This window comes from Salvia hispanica, chromosome 4 (assembly GCF_029641045.1).
Source record: "Salvia hispanica isolate PSC_SH4W2 chromosome 4, Shi_PSC_v1, whole genome shotgun sequence".
NCBI lineage: Eukaryota > Viridiplantae > Streptophyta > Magnoliopsida > Lamiales > Lamiaceae > Salvia > Salvia hispanica.
In genome coordinates this window covers 21,341,703-21,357,753 of record NC_142695.1, presented here as the reverse complement: position 1 = coordinate 21,357,753, position 16,051 = coordinate 21,341,703, and the positions used below count along the sequence as shown (strand labels likewise).

General features: G+C 37.8%; 1 protein-coding gene and 1 pseudogene across 2 annotated transcripts; both read left to right on the top strand.

The window, feature by feature from the left end:
- Positions 1 to 1,546: 1,546 nt before the first annotated feature.
- Positions 1,547 to 13,563, top strand: LOC125193904 (protein transport protein SEC31 homolog B). Of its 2 annotated transcripts, XM_089056282.1 has the most exons (22): positions 1,548 to 2,200; positions 2,819 to 2,882; positions 2,986 to 3,108; positions 4,418 to 4,514; positions 4,601 to 4,637; positions 4,750 to 4,855; positions 4,976 to 5,033; positions 5,397 to 5,494; positions 5,618 to 5,737; positions 6,685 to 6,727; positions 7,411 to 7,520; positions 7,590 to 7,717; positions 7,826 to 8,372; positions 8,448 to 8,540; positions 9,925 to 10,110; positions 10,197 to 10,410; positions 10,836 to 10,942; positions 11,037 to 11,219; positions 11,328 to 11,453; positions 11,533 to 11,815; positions 12,771 to 13,009; positions 13,114 to 13,563. In XM_089056282.1, the coding sequence occupies exons 1-22, from the start codon at positions 1,881 to 1,883 to the stop codon at positions 13,201 to 13,203; spliced, it is 3,372 nt and encodes a 1,123-aa protein (XP_088912408.1). In that variant the 5' UTR covers positions 1,548 to 1,880; the 3' UTR covers positions 13,204 to 13,563. The 2 variants fall into 2 exon arrangements, with proteins under 2 accessions (XP_088912407.1, XP_088912408.1); XM_089056281.1 differs by having other exon boundaries at positions 1,547 to 2,200; positions 7,411 to 7,717.
- Positions 13,564 to 14,068: 505 nt separating this feature from the next.
- On the top strand, positions 14,069 to 15,663 carry LOC148927454 (uncharacterized; annotated as a pseudogene).
- The last annotated feature ends 388 nt before the right edge of the window (positions 15,664 to 16,051 follow it).

The following is a 16,051-nucleotide window of genomic DNA, read 5'->3' as shown; positions in this document are numbered from 1 at the left end:
CATTTGTACACGTGGACGAATAATAAGCTGCCACGTGGCAAAAAAAAAAAAAAAATTCTGGAAAAAGACGGGCAGCAATCTGCTGTTCGTTAAACAGCAATTTTTCTTGAACAGCAGTATCCGACACACTATACAGCAATCTATAGATTGCTGTCTACCGTATTGAATATTGCTGTGTAGCGTTAATAATATTGCTGTATAAGCGTTGTCACGTTGTCATTTTAAGAGGAGTTGTCATTTTAACACAAACCTATATATATATATATATAGATTACACTTTTCTTAGACAATATGTATTGTTATTATTATTATTAAGAAATTAAGGTTAAATTGTTAAAATTTTAATTGAATGTTAAAAGGAAATAAATTATATGGAGCCCATTTTTCATTGTCAAAGAATTGAAACGATTTTTTTCATATTTAAATATTTATGCACCCATCAACATGAATATTATGATTTCCATATTAATATGGTAATGAATTTAAACATGTGAGGAAGCTAAAGCAAGGAAAAGTAAATATTTAAATTGAATTCTCTTTAGTACATTTATGAGCAGGGGAGTGATCAATTGCTTACTCATCATTTAATTGCTAACTACAACTAATTTAAGGTCATAGGATTTTAAAAAACGTGTGGTCTACAATTTGTCACGTGTAATTTTAGTTTTTATTAATTAAATCGAAAAAGATATAAAAAAAACTCCAAATTAGGGTTTTGGATGAAAATGTCAATATAGTGTTCCGAAAATATCAACTCAATGCTTTGAGAATGTCAATACAATGCTTTAAGAATGTTAACTCATTGTTTATATTGACATTCTATATGTATTATATTGACATTTTTTATATAGTATGTTGACATTTCTGCTTATACGAAAAAATTAAAAAAATTCAATTTTTTTTTTCAAATTTTGACGTCGGAACATATGCATGTATGATATCGTTGGAATCCTTATGAAATTATCTTTAATTTGATATATGTTATATGAATTTAAAGTTTTGGGATTTCTTTAAAAATTTAGTTATAACTAAACATGTAGTTAATTGACATTAATACCCCTATTGATATTTTTTGGACTTAATCTTATAGCCTTATTGACGTTTTTCGTTGTTTGTATTGACATTTAGGGATTAATGATCTAAGCCCTTAATTTAAATATCTAATGACTATTATTTAGTTGTAGTTAACAATTAAGTTATGAGTTAGTAATATAACACTCCCCTTTATGAGCAATATTACAGTTACAATTTCATGATTGAATTCAACATTTATTAGTAAATAAATTAAATAAAAACTACATTCAAAATCCAAAACTTATAACTATTTAATATTTTGCCCAAAATTCATAAATATTTAAAATGATGGCCAAAACTCGCCTTTTATATATGTATAGATTATGATTTAAATCGCACTGAATCCATAGTATTTAATTTTTATCAGTCTATACTTGGAATGTTATTTCTATTTTTATCAATTATATTTTGTAATTACAAAAGACAATAAATGTGTGAGGAGGACTGGAAGGGCAGTTATACGGCATGGGAGAGGGGCAGTGAACAAAATTTCGTCCAAGCTACTGTTTCCAATTGCTAAATGACGTAAATCCCGGTATTACCCTTTCCTGTTAGCGAAACCCCTCCTCCTCACTCTACACTCTGATATCCCCAAAATCGAAGTCCAACACACAGACATCAGAGAAGACAGGCAAATCGAAACCTAAAAATATAGGAGTACAAAATCATCATAAACAAACCCATACACAGAAAATTCCCTCTCACTCTCCCTCGATCCACGCTCAATTATCCCATAAACCTAGATCTGTAGCCCATTGATTTATGTAACTAGCTGCATCTCGTTTCACAGATCATACATTTTTGCAATGGCGGGCTGTATAAAGTCGGTCAACAGATCGGCCTCGACCGCCTTCTCACCCGACGGTGCGTACATCGCCGCCGGGACCATGGCGGGGGCCGTGGATCTACAATTCAGCTCCACTGCCAATCTCGATATATTCGAGCTTGATTTCCTCTCCGACGATCGACAGTTGATCATGGCGGGCACTATTCCCAGCTCTGAGCGCTTCAATCGGATTTCGTGGCAGAAAGCCTCCGCCAATTCGGAGGAGTATCCGCTCGGTCTCATTGCTGGTGGTCTTGTCGACGGCAACATTGGGCTTTGGAATCCTAAGCCCCTGATCTGGTGAATTTTATTTACTTAATAAATCTTCTTTTGGTTCCTCTTCTCTTCAATTGTCCCCATTTACCAATTTTTTGGTTTTTGGGTGTTGATTATGGCTGCATTTGTTAATGATCTCATGGTTGGTGCTATATTTGATTCATTGCAGCTTGCATGTGATTACTGTGACGAGTGTTTTGATTGCTTAATTTCATGAATTAAGACGGTATATATACCATTTGAAATGAATTTGTATAGTTCTGTCTTGTTTGGGCTGTTTCAAGAACTTGAATATGAACAATTTCAACAATGATTGCCGCAAAACATTTGAATCAGGAAACATATTCTAAAAAAGAACTACTAATAAATATACTGATTTTCATATGTTATATAGTAGTAATAATTATCCAAAGAACCAAGAATGTTAAATGATGTTACCGACTTTTGGCTTTTGGCTTGGCTGTGCTATTCTTTGGTTGTGCTTCTTTTAATGTTTCCCCGATTCAGAAAATAAATATTATTGGCAACAGTTTGATTCATTTGGCTTAGAATTCCTGATTTCTGTTTATTAAGGAGTATTGTTTACCTCTATTTTTTTTTTATATCTGTATATCATTTATGTTATTGATTTTCTGACACCAGTAAAGAAGGTTCTGATACAAGTGAGAATACATTGGTCACAAATCTTACAAGACACAAAGGACCTGTGAGTTCCTACTGTCCTTGTTCTATATTATTACTGCATTTTATGAATCCCATGTTAATTATAAGACTGGTGGATATCTCGGTGGTTTTTAATTTTGGTTCAGGTTCGGGGGTTGGAGTTTAATTCTATTACTCCACACCTTATTGCTTCTGGTGCTGATGAAGGTGATATTTCTATTTGGGATTTGACCAAACCATTAGAGCCTAACCATTTTCCGGCACTGAAGGTATGCAGCGATTAGCTTTAGCACCATTCAAGGTCCTTAAACTAATTATGTGGAAAACAAGAAATTTATGAAACATTTTCTGATTATCTGCATAAATCATGTGTTTTTTGGTCTTCCATTTTCTTTGTAGCCTTGTAGGGGAATTCTGTAATTTATATCTATTAAATGCTTGATGGTTCTGTGCTAAAAAAAATGAGATTTCCTTGTTTATATGTTCTTATGTTTGAATGTATGTACTGCAGAGTCCATTCAAGAGAAAAGGTGAATAATTGTTTGCAAACTGTATGCACCCAAAATAGCCTTTCTTGAAAGCCCAACGGCTCAGATCCATGTTCTTACTGAAATTGGCTAAAATTGTGTAATAAAATTAGTATCATATTGTAGCCTGGTTCTGTCAAAATATTTAATTTTTATAAATTTGAGACCACAATTCTTGGGCAGGTAACAGATTCTCTGGATTTACTAACGAATACTCAGTAACGTTTTCTTGATCTACAAAAATTCACTAAGAGCTGAGCTGACTCACCGATATTGTGTCTTTTTGGACAAGCATTTACCTTGTTGGTGCAAACTAGAACTATTTTATTTGAAGAAAAAAGAACTACCTCTATCCAACAGAAATTAGGCTACATATGCTTCTCCAGAGCAAAAATCTGCTTTGTAGCCTTGTTGGTAGCTGTCTCATTGAAGAGTAACATTATGAATTTCTGACTGACAATCAATTAAATCCATCTTAAAAAAGTTTGATTTCCCAAATGAAAAAGTACAAAAGAAAATAAAAAGAAATAAATTAATGACATATAGATCCAGTTTTAATATTTTCCGCTATACGATCTTCTGTCTTGCACTCCCTTACTAAACTCCTGTTATTGGAAATTTGGGGTGGCCATACACCTGTGCATGCTGAGTCTTGTATAAGAATCTGGCATCCGCCTTAACCCTTCCCCTCTTACCAAGACTAAAGAATGTTCTTGTGAACTGTGGCTAACACTGAGTTCAATACAAAGTTGTTTTCTTCAAGATAGATAGAAACCGAATGGTGTATGATGCAATATTACTTTGTGGAATGCTTCTTATGATTGCATTTTAAACATGTGTACACCACAATAATTTTTTCACTGACCCCACATATATTATCCAGCTTTTCCATTTCTATTTTACCTTTTCTATTCTCTCAGATAGATTTTGCTTTTGATCTCTAGTCATAAAATGTTTTTGGCATATTGGTTTTAAACTATGCTGCTTCTCTTGTCAGTAATTTCCACACCCGGATTGGGAACGATAACTCAACCTTTTGAAATGTTAACAGGGTAGTGGGTCTGCATCACAAGGTGAAATTTCGTTTTTGTCCTGGAACAGCATGGTTGAGAAGATCCTGGCGTCCACTTCTTATAATGGGACAACAGGTGAAAACGATGCCCTTCTAATGGATTATTCTTTCTCTCAAATCTACATTATACGTTGGAATGACACGGATTAAATGTAATTTCAGTGGTGTGGGATCTGAGGAAGCAAAAGCCAGTTATAAAGTATGTTGTCCGCATTTGAGTTAATGTTAAGTTGCATTGTTGCGTTTTGAGCAATTGACTGATCCTTTAGGTTCTTCTTTTTGCTGATCTTTTGTATGCCATGCCCTTGCAGTTTCTCAGATTCAGTTAGAAGGAGGTGCTCTGTTTTGCAGTGGAATCCTGATATTGCAACTCAGCTTATTGTTGCTTCTGATGAAGATAATTCGCCTTCTCTCAAAGTAAGGAATACATATGTCCTTACATTAGCTATTGGCAGTTTGGCACATTATTACATTATTGTTTTTCTCAAAGGCTGCTTAAATTTGTGTCTGTTGGTGATTGCGGCTTGTCATTTTCAGATGTGGGATGTGCGCAATATAATGTCTCCAGTGAAAGAGTTTGTAGGACACACCAAAGGTAAATTATCCGAGGATCACTTCTGACATTTCATAACTTTTGTCCTAACTTGTGTTTTCAATAGGCTTCTACCTGTCTCATCCTCATTGTGATCTCTCAGTTCTCAATTATATTATAACTTGATTTGTTATGGTCTGAAATCAAGCTTCCAAAGTTGTATGGCTTCCAGATGGCTTAGTAAGCTATTCTGATGGTCACCTCACATTGGGTAATAGGTCTTCTTAGATGCTTGCTTCTATGAGCAGGATATTTCTCTTTTGTTCCTTGGGTTCCTCGTAACCTTTTTGATAAGGCCTGATAGGTAGAGACTTTGTGATGTACACTTGTTGGTAAATTTTCATTAGACTGTATCATTGTGAACAGGTGTGATCGCTATGTCCTGGTGCCCTATTGACAGCTCTTATCTGCTTACCTGTTCCAAAGATAATCGCACTATTTGCTGGGACACAATATCTGGAGAGGCGAGTTTTGATTATCTATGTTTACTTGAATAAAGCATTATAGTTTTTCATGCAGATTCCTTTCCTGGGTTAGTTTTAGCAGCTCTATAACACATGACAGTTTCAACATAATTTTTTTTGTAGATTGTAGCTGAATTACCTACTGGAACCAACTGGAACTTTGATGTTCACTGGTATCCGAAAATTCCTGGAGTCATATCAGCATCTTCATTTGATGGGAAAGTCAGCCTGTATAACATTGAGGTTAGTTTGTGTCTCATGGAACTCTTTTAGTGATTACTGGTGTTGTGTGTATGCATTGGTTAGTGGTTACATGATTGGAGCAAATTTTGAAGTTGGCGTGAGCAAATTTTTTCCAAACTCATTATTAATAACATCTAAGTCTGCAAAATATTACATCCCATCCAACCTTAAATGACTAAATTGGAACACAGTGTCTCGATTCGTGGGGCGCGCACCTTGTCACCCCTGCGGCCCATTGCCTTGCACCCCAGATTTTTACCTAATCACCCCTGTGCGCTCCATGCTCCCAACAAAACTAGTGGTGCCTCTTTGTGCCTCTGCCACCGCTCAGACAAAATCATATCTTTATCGCTGCCTCCATTGTATCCGTTGTGCTCCATCAAATTGCTCACGCCCATTGCTCTTTTGGAGTTTCAGCATATCTACACTTTGATTCATGTTCTCAAGCATGAATATGAGTCCCCTTGGTCGGTCCACTCTATCCTTGTGGGCAAGGTTGTTTCGACAACAGGAGTATTGATATTAATATGCATCATTAGATTTGATTAGTTATTAGTATTACTCTCTCCGTCCACAAAAAATAGTCCAATCTGTCGACGGCACAAGTTTTAGTGCACAGTTTGTAAAGTAGGAGAGAGAAAGAGAAAATTTGGGTAGTAGGGGAGAGAGAGAGAGAGAGCGAAAATGTGGTGATAAAGTTTCCTTAGATAGAAATGGGTCTAATTTCGGTGGGTGAACCAAAATGGAAAAATGAGACTATTTTTCGTGAAGAGTAGTTGCTCAACTGTTTTTACTTTTTAATATGGCCTTTTTGGAGGATGGTCTCTTAGTCAAATGAAGTATTTATCTTTGTTTATTCGCTATCTCTGCTGTCTGCATTGTTATTAGCAAATGTATATGGTAAGCCCGCCTTTCACTCCGCACCAATTATTCTTTGTCAACTGCAGGGTGCTGGCCGATATGGTCTTGGAGAGGCTGACTTTGGTGCAGGTAACTTTCATTCTTTAGATAAAACCTTTGTGTAATTCATCTCTATGTGGGAAACACTGAATATTAAGTAAAGGGTTTTATAATGTATAGTTGTTTGGGTCATTACATTTGCTAAGACTTTTTCATATGTACCCCTTGATTGGTCATGATGCCCTGTTATTAAGATTGGCTTATCACAACTTTTAAATGGTACTCCCTCTTTCTGCATTATTCTCGCTTTTACTTTACTATTCACCCACTCTAACTATTTATTACGATTTTTTCAATACGAGTCTTCTCTAAATTATTCTCGCTTTTACTTTACTATTCACCCACTCTAACTATTTATTATGATTTTTTCAAAACGAGTGCGAAAAAAGAAGTGAATCAACTTTCTTGCAAAATAGAAACTTTTGAAACGGCACGGGTCTTAATGCACAATTGGTGAAGTAAGAGAGAAGAATGGGTAGTAAGAGAGAAGGAGAGTAAAATGGGTAAAGTAAGAGAGAGGAAGAGAAAATGTAGTGTAATCAGTGTTAGTGGATTGTGGGGCCCACTTACCAAAATAGAAAGTTTAGAAAGTTTCTATTTTTAAGGGACACAGGTAGTATTATCTTGAAAATGTTCTACATTGTTTTACGCCTTGCACTCTGTTGTTATGTGTTGGGTTAGTCTTATGTGTAACGTCTTGTGTTCCTGTATAGCACCTCTGAGGGCCCCAAAGTGGTACAAGCGAAAAGCTGGAGTTTCATTTGGCTTTGGTGGGAAGCTTGTTTCATTTAATTCGGCTGAATCTTCTACTGGATCTTCAGAGGTACGCTTACAGCATTATAGTTTTCTGCTGGCATATATTACACTCTCTGACAGCCTTTTGTACATCCAGATCTTTGTGCACAATTTGGTCACTGAACATGGTTTGATTAGTCGATCTTCAGAGTTTGAAACGGCAATACAAAATGGGGATAGATCAGCTCTTAAACTTTTATGTGAAAGGAAGTCTCAAGAATCTGAGTATGTCTTCTTCATTTTAGACTTGATAGCATCAGCATGCTTCAGGTTAATATGGCATGCATGCATAGTTACTCTTGGCTTATATTTCACCTATTATTTCCTGGTCAGATCTGAAGAGGAAAGAGAAACATGGGGCTTCATGAAGGTTATGTTCAATGAGGATGGAACTGCACGGTCAAATCTGCTTTCCCATCTTGGTTTCAGTCCGCCTATCGAAGAAAGCAACTCTGAAGTGAATGATGTTACTGAGCAGGTCGATGCTCTTAGTCTTGATGAGAGTAAAGCAATTAAAACAGGTGTTTCTGGGTACAAAGAATCTGCCTTATTTGCAACTGACAATGGGGAAGATTTCTTTAACAATCTACCTAGCCCCAAGGCAGATACACCTGTGGCTATTTCTAAGGATGAAGTTGTTGGAGACTCAGTAAAAGAATCTCATCAAGAAATTGACGGACGGGAGGACAGTTCTGATCCTTCATTTGATGATGCTGTCCAACGTGCTTTAGTTGTTGGTGACTATAAGGGGGCAGTTGCACAGTGCATTTCTGCCAATAGATTGGCAGATGCCTTGGTCATTGCTCACGTTGGTGGGGTTTCATTGTGGGAGAGCACACGTGACCAGTACTTCCGGACAAGTCTCTCTCCCTACCTAAAGGTGGGGAGTCAATATTGTTAATATTGCTGGTTTTTTTATTATTTTTGTAGAATGACTAATATTTAGTTGCTTCAGGTTGTTTCTGCAATGGTAAACAATGACTTAATGAGCATAGCAAACACCAGACCGCTGAAATCATGGAAGGAAACCCTTGCTCTCTTTTGTACTGTAAGTCTATCATTTCCTGTAAACAAAATTGGAGTTTACATTACAAACCTCTAAATTGTGGTTACATCCAGCCTATTTGTGTAAAACATGTTTTAAATTTTGTACTTCTTTTGAGATTTAAGACCCAAATAGCTTCTACTTGCTGTCTGCCTTCGTACTCTGATTCTTAAGGGTCACTGTTTTTTCTTTAGAAGGAAAGGTTAGTGTTTGGTTGTCAAGGCATTATACTGTATTACTCTGCTTAATCTATAGCGTGATTAAGAGCTCACATTCGAAAAGTGGAGAAATTTGCAGAAAACATGTTATAAAACTTAATGATTGTGCTCTTTTACAGAGCTGTATACTATGACATGATTGACATCTGTGTCTAGAAATATACTCCCTCCGTCCCATAAAAATATGGGCAATAGGTATGGCCCAGGAATTAAGACAAAATCGGTAAAGTAAGAGAGAGGAGGAGAATGGTAGTTAAAATAGTGTTAGTGGATAGTGGGACCTACATTATCAAATTGATACTCCCTCCTTTCCATAATAATAGAGTCATTCTGCCATTTTAGTACGTTCCATAGTAATAGAGTCATTTTCCTTTTTAGTAAAAGTCTAACACATTTCTCCACACCTACTTTACTTTCTCTTTATTCTCTCTTCATCTCTCTACCCTTTTCATTTTCCACTTTATTCTTCCTTTACTTAACTCACATAACACAATTTTCTTAATCTCCGTGCCGAAAAGAAACGCCTCCATTACTATGGAACGGAGGGAGTATAACTTTTCAAAAATGGAATGCACATATTTTTGTAGGACGGACGAAAATGGGAAGTGCACATATTTTTATGGGACGGAGGGAGTACATAATATCTCTCTTACTATATATTTGCATCCATTTGATGTGATAAGTTAACCATTCAATGTTTATGATCTGAAACTAAAATGGTAACTCGTAGTCTAGGCCTTTGAAGCTTGTCCATGGAAGATCATTTTCATTATGGCATTATCAAATGCTGTGTCTGTGTGTTAGAAATGTGGTGTGATTTTTTATTTTTCTAGAATACATCGCTAGATGCATTCGGAATGATTAAATTTGCATCTTAAAATATTTAACAAATACTAATAAGGGGTCACATGTTATTAATTACGAGTTTAGATTTCATTCATTGAGTGCTCTGTAATAAAAATATAAAATTCAACCTATTAATCTCCTTAAAAATTTTGTTACACGGTATTGGTCATGAATGACTCTTTTGTGGATATTGTCAGCATTTTGTGTACATGTATTCTATGTGGAGCATATCGAAAGGTTTAACTCCACAAGTGAATCTTTTCTGCTAGTCTAAAAAGAAACCTGCCATGCCTTATTTCTGGTCTCTGTTTGCTGTTATCCAGTTTTCACAGGCAGATGAATGGACCCTATTATGTGACACTCTTGCTGCTAGACTTATGTCTTCTGGTGATACAACTGCCGCGACACTATGTTATATTTGTGCTGGAAACATTGACAAAACTGTGGAAATTTGGTCAAAGAGCCTGTCAGCAGAACATGATGGAAAGTCCTATGTAGACCGTCTCCAGGTAAGCTGCATTGACTTAGTGTTATTTGATAAGGGTCTAAGCTCAGTGGAAAGATGAATTCACATGTTATAGTTTTATCTTTGAAGGATTTAATGGAGAAGACTATCGTCTTTGCTTTGGCTACTGGGCAAAAGCGATTTAGTGATTCACTGTGTAAGCTAGTTGAGAAATATTCTGAAATATTAGCAAGTCAAGGGCTTTTAACAACGGCAATGGAGTACTTGAATCTTCTGGGGACTGAAGAATTGTCGACTGAAATTACTATCTTGCGTGATCGTATTGCTCGTTCAACTGAGCAAGGTCTGTGGTTATGCTATTTCATCTTTATATGCTCGTTCAAATTATTGTTGGATTCCTAGTTGCTCTTACAAATAGTAACTGTTAAGTGTTAACCAGTTGGGATATTTAATACTCCCTCCGTCCACAAATATAGTCCCATTTGTGTATGACACGGGTTTTAATGAGAAATTGGTATAGTAAGAGAGGGGAGAAAAAGTAGGTAAGGTATGAGAGAGAGGAGAAAAAGTGGGTTAAGTATGACAGATAAACTTTCTATTTTTTGAAATGGCACTATTTTTTGTGGACATCCCAAAATGGCAAAATGAGACTATTTTTCGTGGAAAGAGGGAGTATAATTCACTCCACACCATTTTTCGCTGCAGTAAATTGTTTATTAAAAACATCACAACCTTCTAAGGGTTTGTGCCCCATATTTTATATTTCAGAGAAAGAAACTGTGAATACAACAACTTATGATAATAGTCAAATGCAAGTTGGAGCAGCATATGATAATAGTTACAGCGGTGTTAGCACTTCTCAACATCATTATCAGGTTTATATTATTGCATCCTGCTTTGATTAAAATGTTAATGTAGTTGATATATATGGTTCTTATCTTAGACAATGTTACATTGTATCCTCCTCAGGATACTGGAGCAGCTCATATCCAACCTATCATTCCGGGCAATCAGTATGGTGATAATTATCAGCAGTCACCTGCTGTTTCGTATAGAAGAGCTTATAATGCTCCTCCTGTTTATCAGCCAGTTCCACAGTCTAATACACCTCCTACTATGTTTGTCCCTTCTCCTGAAACTCCAGCTCCAGTGGTGAGTCCAGTGTGGTGCTGTTTCTATTGTAGAGTTGCATATATGTTTGGGTTATTGTAGTGAAGTTGGAATCTGATTAGAGAACATCTGCTTTCAATATCGTTGCAGGGAAACTTTCCTCCACCTCTTGTTAATGCGCAGCCTCCTGCGAAATTTATTCCCGCAAACCCTCCATTATTGAGAAATGCAGAGCAATATCAGCAGCCGTCCACTTTGGGTTCCCATTTATATCCAGTATGCTAGCCTCCTTAATTCTCACTCTTCTTTCAAAGTTAATCACCATTTCTTAGTGTGCACGAATTCTATTATTTAGGGGGCTGCTAATCCTGGTTATCAAGCTGGTGCTCTGGGTATGTCAGCATATGGTGCTAACACATCTCAAGTGGGGCCAACTACTGGGCAAGTGATGTCCCAGGTTATGACTCCTACCCCGGCTTCTACAGGATTCATGCCAATGGGCAATTCAGGGGTCCAAAGACCTGGTATGAATCCAGTGCAACCTTCTAGTCCTTCTCCACCAGTTGCAATGCAACTACCAGTTACTCCTGCTGCTCCCCCTCCTACAGTGCAGACTGCTGATACATCAAATGTTCCTGGTAAGCTTCCTTTCCCACTTTAATTAAATATATCTTTGAGAGTTTTGGAAGCAGCTTATCAAAGAGATGCAGATCATTTGGCTTGTTTGATTTATCTGTGATTATCTCATTAAGAGGCCTGATCCATTTGTAGAATATAATAATGCAAAAAAGATGAACAGAAGCATGTGGAAATAGCCACTTGAACTAATTCTGACATGAACATCTCAAGAAAACTTCTCCATGTCTTCTTAACTTCTAAATAACAAACAAATGAAAACAATCTCCTTTTTCCAACATTTTTAATTTTTTACACTAATCTCTATTTTTCGGACATTTCTTTCCCTTTTTTTGTTTCAATCTCACTTCAAACATAATTACCTTTCTTGCTTCCTTTTTCTTTCCATGCAGACTTTTATACTATGTTTATAAACAAAGTAAAATCCATCTCCGTGTCATGCATTTTGTTCACCAATAACTTGCATAGAGGGTTAAAGAAATGAATACCAAAATACAATAGGGCAAGGGATTACTAATAAGTCAAGCGAAAGGCTTATCAAAACTCAGTCACTGCCATCAACTGTGGAATATCCTCTTCTGTCAATTAGGAAAATGGTTCTTAGCGAAAAATTAAACTTAGTTGGATCTGAGACAAGTTGAAAGAAGTGAAAACGCAGATTGAGAATCAATATGATCAGTGAGCTATAAGCGAGTGAAGGATTGAGCGTTGAGCAGGGAATCATTTTCCCACCTCTGAGCAGTGAGCTATTTTTATGGGAATATATTGGGCCTGTGTACTTGAGCTTCATGATTCAGGTTGAGGGTCTTTAGTAAACACGTGAAGTGATGCATGCAGTATTGTGTTTCACTTTTAGCGCCAGGATGTTTATTGCAAAACTATGTTTGTTAGTGTTGTATGAAAAACCTTATTCCATTTGCTCATCTCCCCTGACAAAACTTTATAAATCTCCTACAGCACAACAGAAGCCGGTCATTGCAACTCTAACAAGACTTTTTAACGAGACAAGTGAAGCATTGGGAGGATCAAGGGCAAATCCTGCAAAGAAGCGAGAAATAGAGGACAACTCAAAGAAGTTAGGGGCCCTGTTTGCGAAACTTAATAGTGGAGACATATCCAAAAATGCTGCAGAAAAGCTTGTGCAGCTATGTCAAGCACTGGACAATGGTGATTTTGCCACTGCCCTTCAGATCCAGGTACAAGAGAAAATTTCCAACAGCTATATTTTTTCTCGGTTCTTGATATATTCCCCCCAGTTTCGACTGATGCCTTTCCATGTGAATAATGTGGTTTGATATAGGTTCACCTCACAACAAGTGATTGGGATGAATGCAACTTCTGGTTAGCAACATTGAAAAGAATGATCAAGACCAGACAGAACTTCAGATAAATTACGTAGGCAATTAGGTCGTCAGTACGTGTGATGTAGCATCAAATTGTAGTTGTTGATTCATGTTCAAGTGAGAGGAGCTCTGTACACAAGAATTTAGCATACAGGTTCTTGTTTACTCTTTTGGGGAGATGGCATCTTTTTGCTTCAATTTCATTGGATTCTTTTATAACAACTCCAACGCTAGATGGCTTTACAGACTGAGTTTTTTTCTCTTTTTTTTCTCTTTTTTGGGGCAATTATTAGCCACATAAAATATTTAGTGTTGAGACGTAGATACTCTTTTAATTAACTATACACAACACACTGTTGTAATTTTTTTCAAGGCATGTCTATGGAAACTACTTGTATCTTTGATGAGATCTTTCAGTTCTACTTTACTTGATTTTTGTATAATTCAAAAAGTACTTGCGTCTCTGATTGAAGTAAACTAGTAATTGATCAACATGCCTTTAACTATTACAACAAAACAATATATTTTGCCGTTTTTACTGATTTTTTTTCGAAATTCTACAGATGAAAATTTGTTTACTCCATGAGGTCAAGTTAACGGACAAAAATTATGCGACGGTATGTAATAGAAGTATTCACTTTCACGGTTGTGGAAGGGTGAAATTCTTACATTTTTCTTATTGTTGTGGTATGGAGTGATTATCTGCATCCCGCCAAAAGGTAATACTAATAAATAATAATAATAATAATAATAATAATAATAATAATAATAATGGAGTAGTATTTTATATTCCTAATTTTTGAGCATATAATGGAGCAGCCTTAGAGGGTCAATTGTCCCACCACGACATTGTTTCACAAAAAAATAAGAACTGTTAATAGTGGGTGGTGTCTCATACTTCGAACATCCGCAATGGCGGATTTCTCGGCGGACGTCCGACTGGCGTGGCGGATGTCCGCGTGGGACGTCTGCCATTAGGCGTGGGAGGGACGGATGCGGATGTCCGCTGCGGACACCGCAGATCCGCGGCTTTCCGGCGACGTCTGTCGTGACGTCTGCCATTGCGCTGCCGTGGCGGATGTCCCGATTTTTTATTTTTTATTTTAAAAATTCTATATAAACGGCTCGTTGAACTTCATTTCATTTGCACCACTTGTTTTAATGAGTTTCTCTCTCTCTACGTTTCTATTAGTATATAAAAAATGGCTAGTGGTAGGGGTGCTGATGACTACCGCCGGCGAATTAACTAAGAGGTGCAGGCCGTTACGACCAGGGAGATAAATCGCCTGATACAAGTGGCCTTGCAGCAGTAGCAGCAGCCGGCGGTACCTCGACCCATCCATCGTCGAGCTATAGTACCGTGGGACCACATCGCTGCACACCGTCGGTTGTATGAGGACTACTTCGCTCCGGAGCGGCGGTTTGAGGAGAACATATTCCGACGACGTTTTAGGATGCATCGGCCGCTATTTATGCGTATCGTGGACGCTTTAGAACGTCGATACGAGTATTTCACGATCAGGACGGTTGGTAAACCCGGCCACACGCCCATATAGAAGTGCACTGCCGCAATCAGGCAGCTGGCATACGGAGGCGCGACCGACATGTTCGACGAGTACCACCACATTGGCGAGACGACTGCCCGCGAATATCTGCAATATTTTTGTGAGAGCGTTAGGGAGATATTTCGGGATAGGTATCTTCGGAAGCCTACCTCCAAAGACTACCAGGCTTTGATGGATATGCACGAGAGTCAGCACGGGTTTCCAGGGATGTTGGGCAGCATAGAAATGTATGCATTGGGAGTGGAAGAACTGCCCCGTTGCCTAGAAAGGGGAGTACACTACCGGTTTCCAAGGCAAGAATCCCACGATGATCCTTGAAGTGGTAGCTGACTACCAGCTGTGGATTTGACATGCATATTTTGGAGTAGTCGGGTCGAATAACGATATCAACGTCCTCCAGTCGTCGCCCCTTTTCAACGAGCAGTGCATGAGCGTTGGTCCGGCCGTCAGTTTCGTAGCCAACGAAAACAACACAATATGGGTTATTACTTGGCGGATGTGATATACCCTATGTGGCTCGTCTTCGTGAAAACGATCATATGCGCAACAGACGAAAAGAAGATCTATTTTGCGGGTCGTCAGGAGGCAACGAACAAGGATGTGGAGCGGGCATTTGGTGAGCTCCAGGCTCGATGGGCGGCAGTGAAGGGTCCATAACGGATGTGGTATATTGACAGCATCGCTGATATCATGTATGCATGTATTATCATGCACAACATGATTGTCGAAGATGAAGGTCCAACACTGACTGATTGATCCAGTGATGATGTTGATGCTGCCGGTCCAAGCCACGGCGTGGCCACCGCCAATGTACGTTTGGGGATACCCCATGGAGAGGCCGATCGACTCTGTGCATTTGTCGAAATGCGCCGACGACAAGCCCATATTCGACTCCAGAACGATATAATTGAAGAGCTATGGACGCGAAGGGGTGCATATTGATATTTTTAATGTAATTTGTTTAAATATTCCTTTTGTTGAACTGTACTTTTTTTTAAGTTAATGAAATTATCATTGCACTTTCTCCGTCCGTATTCGTATTAAAATTTTAATTCCGTAAATTGTTTAATTTGGTGAATTTGTGAATTTTTATTATTGTGGATGTCCGTCGGGATGTCCGTGGGGATGTCCACCATTGTGCAGTGAGATGCCCTTATGACGTGGTAGTGCAGTGGGAGGTCCTTATGACGTGGCAGAAGGTGTTTTGGGAAGTCAGGCTGGACATCTGCACCACTGTGGATGCTCTTAGCGTCTGAAAGTTGTATGCCATTCGTCAACCATTTAAAAATATACTTTAACTCGACGTAAATTCTAAGAAATTATTACTACG